This window comes from Hemibagrus wyckioides, linkage group LG26 (genome assembly GCF_019097595.1).
Source record: "Hemibagrus wyckioides isolate EC202008001 linkage group LG26, SWU_Hwy_1.0, whole genome shotgun sequence".
In the NCBI taxonomy this organism is placed as follows: domain Eukaryota; kingdom Metazoa; phylum Chordata; class Actinopteri; order Siluriformes; family Bagridae; genus Hemibagrus; species Hemibagrus wyckioides.
In genome coordinates, this window is record NC_080735.1 from 8,191,988 (window position 1) to 8,206,524 (window position 14,537).

General features: G+C 40.7%; 1 protein-coding gene across 2 annotated transcripts; it reads left to right on the top strand.

Annotated features, from left to right (window-relative positions):
• The first annotated feature begins 5,412 nt into the window (after positions 1 to 5,412).
• On the top strand, positions 5,413 to 14,284 carry setdb2 (SET domain bifurcated histone lysine methyltransferase 2). 2 transcript variants are annotated; one of them, XM_058381119.1, is made up of 11 exons: positions 5,414 to 5,809; positions 5,930 to 6,043; positions 7,714 to 7,809; positions 8,487 to 8,583; positions 8,680 to 9,468; positions 11,090 to 11,259; positions 11,696 to 11,943; positions 13,058 to 13,109; positions 13,206 to 13,387; positions 13,463 to 13,551; positions 13,739 to 14,282. In XM_058381119.1, exons 1-11 carry the CDS (start codon positions 5,791 to 5,793, stop codon positions 13,854 to 13,856), a joined length of 1,974 nt encoding a protein of 657 aa, XP_058237102.1. In that variant the 5' UTR covers positions 5,414 to 5,790; the 3' UTR covers positions 13,857 to 14,282. The 2 variants fall into 2 exon arrangements, with proteins under 2 accessions (XP_058237101.1, XP_058237102.1); XM_058381118.1 differs by having other exon boundaries at positions 5,413 to 5,809; positions 13,206 to 13,551; positions 13,739 to 14,284.
• Positions 14,285 to 14,537: the final 253 nt, after the last annotated feature.

Below are 14,537 nucleotides of genomic sequence, written 5' to 3' on the forward strand. Positions count from 1 at the left end.
AGACAGAGAAGTGAGAAGTTTATTGTCCATTTGGAAAGAGAGGAGGAAGGTCACTAAGAGCAAAGCCCAAGAGTTGCCCTTGCTCTCTTTTGCTCTTTCTTCATCTGCTGACTCTCTTTGGTGTTATTCTTCTTGCTGAGCTTCTTGAAGGACGGTATGGAAAAGCGCTTCAGCTTCTTATCAGCTGTCTCCAGTTCCTTCTTCCCTCCTTCTGCTCCATCCTCTCCTTTTGAGCCCGAAACCTTCTCCTCAGTCATTCACCACCATAAACTCCTCCATGGTCTCACTCTTTCTCTCCAGGAGCTCGAATCTCTCTTGATTTTTCTCCTTCTCCATATTCTTCCTTTCTTTCTCCATCTCCAGCACCATCCTCCTTTTTCTTTTCTGAAGCCCTTTCTTCATTTCCTCCCTTTCCTTCACCAGAACATTGATCACTTCTATCTCTCTATCTCTTGCCTTGTCTTCTCTTGATGTTCTTCCTCTTACGGAGCTTCTGGACCGAAGTTCCTTAGCATCTTATCGATATTCCTTCAGCCCCTCCCTCATCTCAGGATCCATACTCCTGGCTTTCTGCTTAAGTTCTTCCACAGTTTTTTTTCAGGTTATCCACCACTGCTGCCATCTTCTCCAGCTCTTATTTTCTCTTTAAGAATCATTTCCAGCTATCTTCTGCCTTTTGTAAAACCACTCCACGTTTTCTTCTCCATGTACCTTCTCTCTTTCTCAAGCGGGAGCATCGAGCTGTCTTTATCAGCCAATTAGTTTGTTTTATTTAGGATATCTCAGGTATTGACCTGTGGCTTATCTATGAAGAAATCTATTTTAAAAAATGCACTTTAAATATTTTTCTTTATCTTGGAATGGTTACATTTGGAAATAAAAACGTTTTTCTCGTTCGTTACATAAACTTGAATGAATGTGTTCTCAAATTATTAATAATTATTTGCATATAATTACTACTATACCTGATGGATGAAGGATGATTGTAGCCCAGTTTCTTTGCCCAGTTACCTGTCATGTTTCTCACAATTTCTATGTTGTCTGAGATAGCAGTGAATTTCTCCACAATCTCTGAAGCCTAGCTCTATATGTTGTTTGGCAGTAAAAGCTTTCTATTTCTATTTTCTACATACAGGGTAGTATCTGGTATGCACCCCTTTTGCTCTTGCAAGTGTTTATAAAATCTAATGATCCAAGGGGGATCAAATCCATTAGCATGTCGTCTGACCCTGAGCTTCAAAGGAAGGCTGAAGGAGAAAAATCTCACTTCTTTGTACCAAGAAATGAACGCTGTCACTAAGCACATATTTGCATATACATTTAAATAGTAACTAGAAATAATGCAGATGTCTGAATAGAGATATTTTCCTTTCTTTGTTCTGTTTATTTCCAGTTTAGATATTCTTTTAATTCACAGAAAAGTGACTTTCGGAGCTTCAAAATATATGATCTTATATCTACTGTAACATATCTTGCACATCTGCTTAAAGGGGGTCACAGTCCAGTGACTTCTGTGCCGGTCCCAAGCAAATAGAGAGGGTTTGCGCCAGGAAGGGCATCCGACGTAAAACACTGCCAAATTTAACCATGCGAATCGTCAGTGCTTATTAGAGGTCTTAGTAGAGGATTGAAGAGAGTGCCTAGACAGGAAGCTACTGTATGCAAGTGTTGAGGATGCAGAAGATAGGGATAGGTGGAGAGAGATGATTCGCTGTGGCCACCTCTGAAGGGAAAAGCCAAAAGAAGAATAAGAATAAGAAGTATACACCGATTTGCATTTAATACATGCTTGCACATAAGTACTACAGTATGTATTTGGAAGTCATGCTAACAGCGGTATATCCTGTAAAGCAACCACAATCATCATTTAAACAGCATATCTCTTCATGTGTCCAATATTTCCAGAAAATAGGAACACACAAACACCGTTGCACACAAGACAGCTTGAGAATATATATTTCCTATATTAATTGCATTATTCATTAATCACTAACATAATGCACCCTAGAACAGTGTATTTATATGAACCAGGTTGCTGTGAAAGGAAAGTGCCTCAGTGGAGGTTGCAAACCACACATCTTTGTGGCCACAGTTTCCTGCGTAATCGGCATGAAAGTGTGAAAAGGACGCAAGGGCGCATGCGCAGACAGGTTAAACACATGAACTGAAGAAGAGGTTGTTAAAAAAAAAAAACAACAGGCAAAAGTGTGTGTAAGAAAGAACGTGGCTTTTATTCTAATAAGAATATTATAATTTTCTCCTTTTGGTCTGCTCAGTCATCTTCCTATTCCTGAGTAAAGGCTTCATTAGCATATTGCATCCTGTTAGACTTCATGCATATGGAGTAAAGACATGACACATGGTGCATGCAGACAAGCTCACGAGACAAAGCGAAAGACACAAACACACTCATTTCATCAGGTGAAAATCTGGACGGAATTCCCCTGGTCACATCACATCACAGCGAGATGTCTGGACCCTACAGAAAAGACTTGTAAAGAGCACCTACAGGGCAAATAAGGAATGATCATTATAGCAATATTTGTGTTAAAATTGTATTTTTTTTTTAAATGCTGAAAAGGAATAGAAGTTTTTTTCTTCTTCTTTCTACAACATTAGAACAGATTTGTGCACGCTTTCTTCTTTCTTACTTTCTGTGTAGTAGCTGCAGTCTTTAAAACCACAAGAGAGGATCACGTTCTTCCCAAGCGCTCGTCATACACGGGAGGTCGTGTGAGCCGAACACAGAAAATCAAAGTGCTTAACAGGATTTCCATTTCCATTTGAAACAGATTGTTTGCTGTTTTGTCTTTATAGCTCAATCCTGCAGTATAGAGTCTCTATTAGAAACTATTAGAACAGTGAGGCTTTTTTTTATGCCATTTAGATTTGAGATCATAAGATAAAAAGAGTTTAGAAAGCGACAGGTTGGTTGATGTCAGTGGGTACAAGCAAGAGATATGCAACCAAGTGTGAATAATACCACATTTATTTTAATGTACACTTAGACTTATCTGTTCCTATACATTTGCTGGACTAAACATTGGGTGGTCTGATGCAAAAGATTCTATATTTTATGTTTTTAACAAATCAAGTTGTAAATAATTCTCATCTCATATCTATCCATGTTTTTAGTGTAGGCACAAATTGGCTTTTGCCGTTCCAATAATTTTATACACTGATCAGGCATAACATTATGACCAGTGAGAGGTGAAGTGAATAAGACTGATGATCTCCTCATCATGGCACCTGTTAGTGGGTGGGATATATTAGGTGGCAAGTGAACATTTTAGAAGTGAACATGTTAGAAGCAGGAAAAATGGACAAGCGTAAGGATTTGAGCGAGTTTGACAAGGGCGAAATTGTGCTGGCTAGACGACTGGATCAGAGCATCTCCAAAACTGCAGCTCTTGTGGGGTGTTCCCGGTCTGCAGTTATCTATCAAAAGTACTCATCTATCAAAAGACCCGTGGAGGCCCCAACTTGCAACTTAGACGACTTAAAGGATCTGCTGCCAACATCTTGGCGCCAGATACCACATCACACCATCAAGGATCTAGTAGAGTCCATGCCTCGATGAGTCAGGGCTGTTTTGGCAGCAAAAGGGGGTTCCAACACAATATTAGGCAGGTGGTCATAATGTTATGGCTGTTCGGTGTACAAAAGTATATTCAGAACGTCTTTTACTGCTATTGCAACTACTGAAATTCTATTAAATATATATATATATATATATATATATATATATATATATATATATATATATATATATATAGTAATAATAATAATAATAATAATATTAATAATTAAATCAGACTAGTGAGATTATTTTTTCTTTATATAGTCAGTAACAACAAGATTCCAAAGAAAATGACAAATTTCAAATAAAAATACCTTTACAATACAGTCATCATGAGATAAACAGCTAGTGAACGAATGACTATTTATAGCAGTTACTACAGAAACAAGCTTGTCTTGCAACATTACACTGCATGAAATCTATGAATAAACAGTCAAGCATGATGTGTTTATTGTAAAAGAGTAAAAAAAAACAACCTCATTGGTACATGCTGTTATAGGAAACTATACACCATCACACCAATCTGAGTCATACTTTATTTGACTGATTTTTATTGTTTTTTCCACCATAACAAGTTGTCTGTGTTTTTCCCACTTGGTAGCTTGAGATGATGTAAGTTCTGAGACTTGAATTTCCATTTCCTGGTTAAAGTAAAAGTAAAACAAACCTAAATGATGAAGACGAATCAGGTTGCGATGATGCATGATATGATGCATGATCTGTACCACATATACTTTAACATTTACATTCCATGGCTCAGGTCCATCCATTTCAAAGATTCAAATATGATACAAAACCTGTGTGAACTTTTATCATAACCTAAAAGTCCTAATGCTAAAACGCCTTTTATTATGAATACAATCATGTATGGTCTTCTAAACGTCCTCATTGTTAGTTCCTTTAAAAATGCTTTAACTGAATAAGATGTGTCGAGCCCTGTCTTAATATAGCACATCATTTTATTTTCTTTTAAGTAGGAGGACTCCAAATATTTTGCTCTGTAATTACAACATAATCCGAACTACGAATCTAGCACCATTTGAGAAAGATAGTTGATATAATCATTCATCTATATTCTGAAACTCCTTTAATATTACAAAATTGTATTAGTTTCTGACTTGTTTAGTGTTAAAGGCTGCCTCTCCTGTTACATGATGTGTTAGTATGTCCCAGATCTCTCTTACTATACACTCAAAAGTATGTACATTTTCTGCACAAAAACAGTACATACATTTAGAGCATAGTGTAAATACTCATACTGAGCTTTAACACAGGGGTGCTATTATGCTGTAAGACAGGGATGTCCAGTCTTATCCGCAAAGGGCCGGTGTGGGTGCAGGTGTTCATTCCAACCGAGCAGAAGCCACACCTGAGTCTATAGAAAACCAAGATCAGTTGATTAAACAGGTTGAATCAGGTGTGGCTTCTGCTAGATTGGAATGAAAACCTGCACCCACACCGGCCCTTTGTGGATAAGATTGGACATCCCTGCTGTAAGATGTCTGGGCTTCTGAAATGTACTGAAGGGACCAAAACAAACGTGTAAAAACAATCCTCTACACGTGCGTCCTTCCACGTTTGTGGTTACAGTGTGGAAAAGAACCACACGTGATGGTCAGGTGTCCACAAACTTTTGGCCACATAGTGTACGATTTTAAGAAAAAAACATTTCAGTTACTAAAAATATCATTTGCTTATATTGTCTTGTTTATCTTTAAAGCATTCACACTGCATCAACCGAAAGGTGTGTGTTTTTAGATCCAGCACGTTTCCTGCATCCATTGCTCGGTACTCGGTGGCTGGCTGTATCGGTGGTCGATTGCTCTGGTCTGACGGTTCATTGAGACTAAAATTAAAAGAGCAGCATTGTGGGAGGTTTTGGACTACATGTGTGCTGCTAGCTGCAGAGAAAGCGAAAGCTAATATAAAAGCCTTATGCACTGTAACTGGATATACAGCCATTTTAAAATGTTTTATTATATTTTTAAAGCCACCACACTGATTTATTAGGTCGTATAACGGCGTACAAACAATGCCGCTCATTCACAGCTAGTTAGCATCGGCTAGAGGTTTTAATTTCATTATAGTTAACTGTTTACTGCATCCGCTGAGGGACGAGCTGAAGCTGAAGCTGAAGCTAGCTGTAGTATTTATGTTTAGCCGAGTTGCTAAAGGATCAGGCTTTCACTGACAGCACCGAGTCTCTCGAAATGGAGCAGCCGGTTGTGGGTAAAGTCCTCGTTACTCCTCCTTATATGTGTCAAAAGTTCCGTGTTGTGTTTTCCGAAAGCTTTCTAGACTTTTTGAACAATGGTAAAAAAAAAAAAGTTGCCCTGCACTGCTTTACAGAGAGAGCGAAGAGCTTTTGGTCTCAAGTGGACGTGGACCTGGCTTTTGAGGAGTTGCTGGACTTCCTGTTGTGTCTGAGAGAAGCTATAAAGAGCAGAACTGCCTCGGATAAAGGTGAATATCACACCAGCCTCTCACTATCACGGCATTAATGATGCAGGCGCATTTACTGCATTTATATGGGATCTGTAGTAGTAGGAGCTTCTTAACTGCATTTAGCCTTTCTAACTCTGTAGTTAGATCAAGTGAGCAGTATTGATGAGTTTATAAGCTACAGGAAACATTTGAGTGCCTAGGTTCATTCATTTATTCACACACTGACTCACTCACCCGCTAACTGATTCACTGACTGATTCAATCCTTTTTACGCACTCACTGACTGACTCACTCACCCGCTAACTGATTCACTCACTGACTCACTCACTCGCTAACTGATTCACTCACTGACTCACTCACCCGCTAACTGATTCACTGACAGACTCACTCACCCGCTAACTGATTTACTAACTCACTCACCTGCTAACTGATTCACTGACTGACTCACTCACCCGCTAACTGATTCACTGACTGACTCACTCACCCGCTAACTGATTCACTGACAGACTCACTCACCCGCTAACTGATTCACTGACAGACTCACTCACCCGCTAACTGATTTACTAACTCACTCACCTGCTAACTGATTCACTGACTGACTCACTCACCCGCTAACTGATTCACTGACTGACTCACTCACCCGCTAACAGATTCACTCACTGACTCACTCACCTGCTAACTGATTCACTGACTGACTCACTCACCCGCTAACTGATTCACTGACAGACTCACTCACCCGCTAACTGATTTACTGACTCACTCACCTGCTAACTGATTCACTGACTGACTCACTCACCCGCTAACTGATTCACTGACTGACTCACTCACCCGCTAACTGATTTACTGACTCACTCACCCGCTAACTGATTCACTGACTGACTCACTGACACTCACCCGCTAACTGATTTACTGACTCACTCACCTGCTAACTGATTCACTGACTGAATCACTCACCTGCTAACTGATTCACTGACACTCACTCACCTGCTAACTGATTCACTGACACTCACTCACCTGCTAACTGATTCACTGACAGACTCACCCGCTAACTGATTCACTGACAGACTCACTCACCTTCTAACTGATTTACTGACTCACTCACCCGCTATCTCATTCACTGACTGATTCACTGATTTCACTCACCTGCTAACTCATTTATTGGCTGACTCACTCAACCACTAACTGACTCACTCACTGGCTAACTGATTCACTGACTGACTCACCCACTAACTGACTCACTCACTGATTCGTTCAGCCTTTTACCCACTAATTGATTCACTGACTCACGCACCTGCTAACTGATTCACTGACTGATTCATTCAGCCTTTTACTCACTCACTCACTGACTGACTTACTCACCCGCTGACTGATTCACTGACTGACTCACTTACCCGCTAACTGATTCACAGACTGAGCGACTCACTGATTCACTGAGTCACTCACTGATTCATTCTGCCTTTTACTCACTCACTGATTCACTGACTAACTTATTGGCTTTATTTTAATTACTCTAATTGTATCTCATTCAAATATTATTATATGAAGAACACTAATGTAAAAGGCTTGTATCATGCATTGCAAATGATTCAAATTGCATTCGTCATCCTAACAATAGAGAAAAAGCACCATTCTGCCTCGTCCTGTCACTGTTTTAATGTTTCTCACTACCTGTGTGTGTTTTTGCTCAGGCTACATCCAGGGCATGAATATTATTATGGAGTCAGAGGTGTCGCTGAGTGCTGCTTTGAGGAGCGATTCCTTTGAGGAGGTGTTGATTGGTGAAGGTATCATCCTGCTGAATTTAGAGACTTCCTCATGCCTTAGATCAATTTTAGCATGCTAGAGAGTTTAGATGATTTTAACAAATGAAACTTAGAATATTTTGTTAAGGCAACAAGCACAGATAATGAGTGTGCTTGCAGAGATGTGTGTGTATATAGCTCCTTCATACTTATACCTCCTTTTACTTGTTTTTTCCTTCTCAATTTCTCTTCAGTTCTTGAAACTCAGTCCACTGAGAATTGAGCTTGGGGTAACTTTTATCTTTAAAATATTTGGGGAAGACAATTGAATGTAATTTTTCTTTCTAAATCATGAAACGGTGATTAGCTGAAATGACTTACTACATATGTTGATGTTTTGCATTTTGAAGATTAATACATAGTGTGACTAAGGAACTTTACCAATTTCATCATAAGTTTGCCGTATTGTCCTGGCAATATGGCAAACTCCTAAAATCCACTCTAATGCATTTTTGACATTTAAGAAATATACGCTTATAGTTTGAAGGTAAATTTTTTTTTGTAATTTAAAATGATTCAGAAAATGATGGTTATTATCCTGCAGACTTCTCCTAATTCAGATTGTAATTCTTAGTCTAAATGTCTTTCTGAATAAACGGGTACATGAACATGGCTGCCTTTTAACGTGTCTCCTACCGCACTACCATGTTTTCTTACAGACATACTGACAGTGTCTGTATCAGACTCGCACTGCACTATACTGAAAATGAAGGATCTACCTGTGCCAGAAGACACCATGCTTGATGATCCGTCAAGGTTTTTGCCTAGCATTACTTCTGTTTTGTTGTCTTTCGCTTTCCCAGACTTTTCCTTACTTTAACTAGATATTTCTTTTCGTGTATTTTTCCAAAGGAACCCAGAGTCCGGTTCAGATAACAGTCAGATGTCTTCATCAGGCAGAAACGATGCTTCGTTATCAGGGAAGTTAGACATATATGACTATATGACGCTGCTGTCGCCGACAAATCTTTTATCTGATGACCAGTTGGGCCCTGTTTCACCTGTCCAGCTTTCCTATCAACAGCACGACTGCAGCCCAGCCTGTCTCCCTCACCTACCGTCTCACTCAGACCACTTTCTCAGCCACAACCCCTTGCGCGTGCCTCTTATCTGCCACTTCCAGCGGTATTGTGCCAAGCCACTCACATTCCCTACACAAGAGGACTTGGACTTGGACGTGGTCTACAAAACCCCGTGTGGGCGGAGCTTGTGCTGCATGGATGACGTGTATCAGTTCTTACAAGAGACTAAAAGCCTCGGGGTCCTGCAGCAGACCAACTTCAGCTTCAATCCACAAGTCATGCCAGAGCGTCAGGCCCAGCCAAGGCCTCTCGCTCCTGCTTCACCTCTTCCTACAACCAGTATTTTTGAGCGGGATATAAGCCGTGGGATGGAAGCTGTCCCGATCTCTCTGTGTAATGACTTGGATGGCGTACGGCCGAAAGAGTTTCGTTACCGTAAGGATCGCTGGCCTCACGGCTGCTTTTTAAGCAAGGCACCATTTTTTCTGACCTGCTGCGACTGCACAGACGGATGCACGGAGAGTTCCAGCTGTTTATGTCTTCAGCTGTCTCTAAAGGCTGGAGCAAAGACAGACCAGCTTTACAGACACCACCGGCTAAATGAGCCCGTGGACACGGGGTAAGAATGTTATCAGTTGATCTATTAGAAAATGAACAGTGCCTATTGGTTTATTGTGGTTTACTGTGACCTGAATAACACAACCACTAACTAGGGAAGTAGGGATTACACATAGCACACCACACCTGCATGTTTATTCACCAGAAAATAGACTAACCAGAAATCACTTCATTATCAGATGACAAAACAGCGTTACACTTTCCTCATACTGAATATGCAAATGTATAAAACAGAGCTTTGCGACATTGCTCTTACGTACCAGAGAGGACAAAAAATTGTGCTGTTAAAGAAAAGAAAAAAAAAAAAAAGGTTTTCACAAAGCTGAAGCTGTAAGAAAGCTCAAGTGATATTGACTGTGATCATTATTTACAAGATATGAGCATTTTCCATCCGTGGATTTTCTAACCTCACCTCAGGAATGTGCATTTGCATTTCACAATTGAGTCTCTGAAAAAGTTTCCAAAGACCTTATCAGCAGATTGCGCACACAAGCCATTACGATGTGCTCATGTTGTTTTGTCGAGGCGTCTAAAGATGGTCAGATGCTCCAGCGTCAGGCTGCACAAGTTATAAAATACAGAACAATGATATACATCTATATAGATATATCTGTACTAATAACTCTGTGACTAGTGACTGAAGTGGAGTTTAGAAATAACGTGAAATTGACAATATGGCACTGCCCTTGTCTTTTTTTTTTTTAAACATGGTGGTACTCGAGTACTTCCTCTTTTTGTACCATTTGTTTTGAAAGAATCGTTTTTGAGGGAACAGTGAAGGGAGGAGCTGTATTTCAACAGCTACACTATATTGCCAAAAGTTTTGGAATGTCTGCCTTTACATGCACATAAATGTAATATGGAGTTGCAGCTATAACACCTTCAACTATTCTGGGAAGGCTTTCCACAAGGTTTAGGAGTGTGTTTATGGGAATTTTTGACCATTCCTCTAGAAGCGCGTTTGTGAAGTCAGGCACTGATGTTGGATGAGAAGGTCTGGCTCAGAGATCTAGTGGAGTCCATGCCTCGGTGGGTCAGGGCTGTTTTGGCAGCAAAAGGGAGACCAACACAATAATTAGGCAGGTGGTCATAATGTTATGCCTGATCAGTGTATGTACAACATGTGTCTGATGTAAACAGTGTGTACACATGGTGGTGCAGTAGTATCTGTCACGTAGAGACCAGCTGTGATACAGCGTTGTACTGGATGACTTTAAGGAGATGTTTGTGTTGAAACCCAGTGGTCTCTGGAGTCCTTCTCCATTAGCACCGTGTGTTTTGGGGAAATCTATTGGGAGTGAACATGGAAGGGAGGGTCTGTATTTGTCTGTTGTTTCAGCAGCTGTCTCCATCTGACTGTACCTTTTTAAGAATACCTCTCTGGCTGTGACAGGAAATGAAAGTGTTTATGTAATATATGCAGGATCCGGTCAAGCCTATCCTCAGATACACTATGCATGCTGCTTTCACATGCTGTATATTTATGTATAGTAGTGTGTGTTGTGTTTATTGACTTGTTGAATGGAGTTTTTTCCCAATAGAACGGTCCTAATACATTATTGGTTGGAAACATGATGAACACGGACTCACTGCACTTTTTTTTTTAAATGTCTTTATAACAGGCTGTTCGAATGTGGCCCATGGTGCGGGTGCCAGAAAAGCAGCTGTCAGAATCGTGTGGTTCAGCATGGACTCAGTGTTCGCCTGCAGGTGTTTCGCACCGATGACAAGGGATGGGGCGTGCGTTGCCGTGACGACCTCGATGCAGGCACCTTTGTCTGTACCTACGCAGGTATCTATGTTGTCCTTAAAAGGTCACATGTATAGCTTTAAGGTGTGTCTGTGTGTGTCTGTGTGCGTCCATTGTTAAGTGGTAAAATTGAATTGTGTTCTTCTGTGTGTGTGTGTGCGTCTGTGTCTCATTGTGTGCGTCTGTGTCTCATTGTGTGCGTCTGTGTCTCATTGTGTGCGTCTGTGTCTCATTGTGTGCGTCTGTGTCTCATTGTGTGCGTCTGTGTCTCATTGTGTGCGTCTGTGTCTCATTGTGTGCGTCTGCGTCTGTGTGTGCGTCTGCGTCTGTGTGTGCGTCTGCGTCTCTGTCTGAGTCTCTGTCTGTGTGCATCTCTGTCTGTATGTGACTCTGTCTGTGTGTGTCTCTGTGTGTGTTGTGCCATGTATGACATTTGAATAATGAATAACAAACATATTTATTGTGTTTTATATTCTAGGTGTTATCCTCAGACTAGCGCGGAACTTAGAGGAGCCTCTTCTCTCTAAAATCCAGAAGGAGGAGCAGCTGTCCGATGATGAGGTGGAGGTGGTGGAGGAGTGGACGCTTCCCTCAGGGCAGAAGAAAACAGGAACCATTACTACTGAGACACTGGATACCTCTCCACCACTTTACGTTCCTGTGATCCAGAGATCTGCAGACCAGCCCTCGACACTGCAGGATGGGAAGGAACAGCTGGAGCACTCGGTTAGTCACCGTGTCTCATGCTTTTCAAGTTAAACATAATTGATCGGATTAAACTTCAGGTAATTCCAGTCAAGCCATTTCATTGGACCAGAAGTGTTTGAAGAACTACGTGTCCATAAGGCATGATGATGGCTCTGTCTTTTTATGTGGGTTGACTGACAGTGTAGATGAAAACTAATAGCATTACATTATGTGATTTGTTTCATCCTGTTTGTTAATGTTTACTCTGCTTCAGTCACCCAGTGCTGAATATCCTACAGTAGAGCACGTCTTATGAAACTGCACTAAGGTGTCTTTCTCTGAGCCCTTTCTTCTGTACTTCCTGATCTGTCACTACAACTAAACCAAAGGAAGCGGCAGTCATGATTTGATTCAGTAATTTGCATCTTATTCTTGCTATATAGACCACAGATGACACGTTATAAACATGGGACATTATTTACAAATAACCACTTTTTTTTAACCGTGGGTTTGTTTCGGTTGCTTTGACGGCCAGTATTTGGCAAGGACATCTGTTGAATGTCAACAGTGTGAGTTCTACCTACTTGGAAATGACCTAGATCTGTATGAGGATATTTAGAAGTCATTAGCACCTGTTAGTGTTTGGGATATATTAGGCAGCAAGTAAACATTTTGTCCTCAAAGTTGATGTTAGAAGCAGGAAAAATGGGCAAGCGTAAGGATTTGAACGAGTTTGACAAAGGACCAAATTGTGATGGCTAGACAACTGGATCAGAGCGTCTCCAAAACGGCAGCTCTTGTGGGGTGTTCCCGGTCTGCTGTGGTCAGTATCCATCAAAAGTCGTCCAAGGAAGGAACAGTGGTGAACCGGTGACAGGGTCATGGGGGGCCAAGACTCATTGATGGACGTGGGGAGTGAAGGCTGGCCCGTGTGATCCGATCCAACAGACGAGCTACTGTTGCTCAAATTGCTAAAGAAGTTAATGCTGGTTCTGATAGAAAGGTGTCAGAATACACAGTGCAGGATGGGTCAGGGCTGTTTAAGCAGCAAAAGGAGGACCAACACAATATCAGGCAGGTGGTCATAATGTTATGCCTGATCTGTGTATTCAGTTTTTTTTTTCCCCAATCAAATATCTCCTCAATTTCTCAGAATACCCAGGAGGAAATGAACAGCTGTTTATCACCTGATCCTAATCACACAGGTAATAATTATGTCCCTTATGTAAGTTCGTAAAGGATGATAAAAGCTTCATTCATAAATCGGGTCATTTTATATTTCTGTATATTTCTATGTGTAGAAATCAAAGACCAACATAACGAAGGAGGGGTGAGGAAGAGGCTCCGGTTGGATGACAAGGAAACCGGCGGCGGCGTACATCGAGATCAGATGGTGCCTAAAGCAGAAGGGAAACCCGACTGTCAGGAGAAAATGTATTATCTCGATGCTTCAAAAGAAGGAAACGTGGCAAGGTTTATGAACGTAAGTATAGCTGCATTTTCCAAACTATCAGTTGTTTGTGTTGTTTTAACATTATCTTCATGTTTGACCCCACAGCACAGCTGCAATCCCAACCTATTTGTCCAGAATGTCTTTGTTGATACCCACGATCCCAAATTCCCAGTAATTGCTTTCTTTACAAGCAAGTAAGTTCCTCAGAAGCAACAGTGGCTGCAACAGTGAAGTATTGCTTTGGCAGATTTTTGTCCTCATTCAGTATTGTATTAAGATACAGTGATTTAAGTTCATGAGATAAGACATTAGATAGATCAGCTGTGTATATTTAGATCATTAGTTTTACCTGCCTGATAGTGGGTCATGTTTGTTTCACAGGCCAATCAGAGCAGGGACTGAGCTGACCTGGAATTATTCCTATAAAACAGGAAGTGATCCCGAGCACGAGGTACCATGTCTGTGCGGTTCAACTGACTGCCAAGCAGTTATCATCTGACCGTTCATTGACCACCTGTGGGGAAAGGTTAGGTCAAGGTGTAAGAGGGTAAGCATAAGATCTAAGGCTCAGGAACTGTGGATATAAAATGCGTGCCATGTGGTTCAGCTTCGGGGTATTCCTGAACCTCGCTTTCAATAACAAAAACTGAATGAAGTCAGATGTTTCTACACAGTTCCATCTATAAACATAGTAGAAGCACAGTCATTCTTTTACGGTTAATAACAGCACTGTTTTTTTGTACATTCTTTGAAATGACATATTTCAGGAGGGAAAATAAAAAGCCTTCATCCTTCCTAGTATTGATGTGGAATGCAGATTTATTGAACAAAACCTACTCGACTCATGTCCTGCTATTGCACTGTGTAAAGTAATGAAGAGTTTTATGGATTAAAAATGTATTGTGATGCCTCTCTCTTGGCTTGGAATGCTTTTTGCTGTAGTGTCTGCCTTCTGAACAAATGATACAGTAGAATATTAAATAAAATAGAAATATAAAACACATATAAATACACACTGACCATCCACTCCAGGGGACAAAGAATATACAGTATAGCCTTTTCCTCAGCAATGATGCAGCGTTTATTACAAATTAGACTAGTTAATAAATGCTCTATAGCTGCACTGATGTTTTTTCGAGCAATTAATCCGATTTAAATCTAATACATTTCTGCGAACAAA

Excerpts from the sequence above, each read along its gene's own strand:
- setdb2 (XM_058381118.1), top strand. Across the intron at positions 7,810-8,486 it reads GGAGGTGTTGATTGGTGAAG|ACATACTGACAGTGTCTGTA; the intron begins GTATCATCCTGC and ends GTTTTCTTACAG. Across the intron at positions 11,260-11,695 it reads CTTTGTCTGTACCTACGCAG|GTGTTATCCTCAGACTAGCG; the intron begins GTATCTATGTTG and ends TTTATATTCTAG.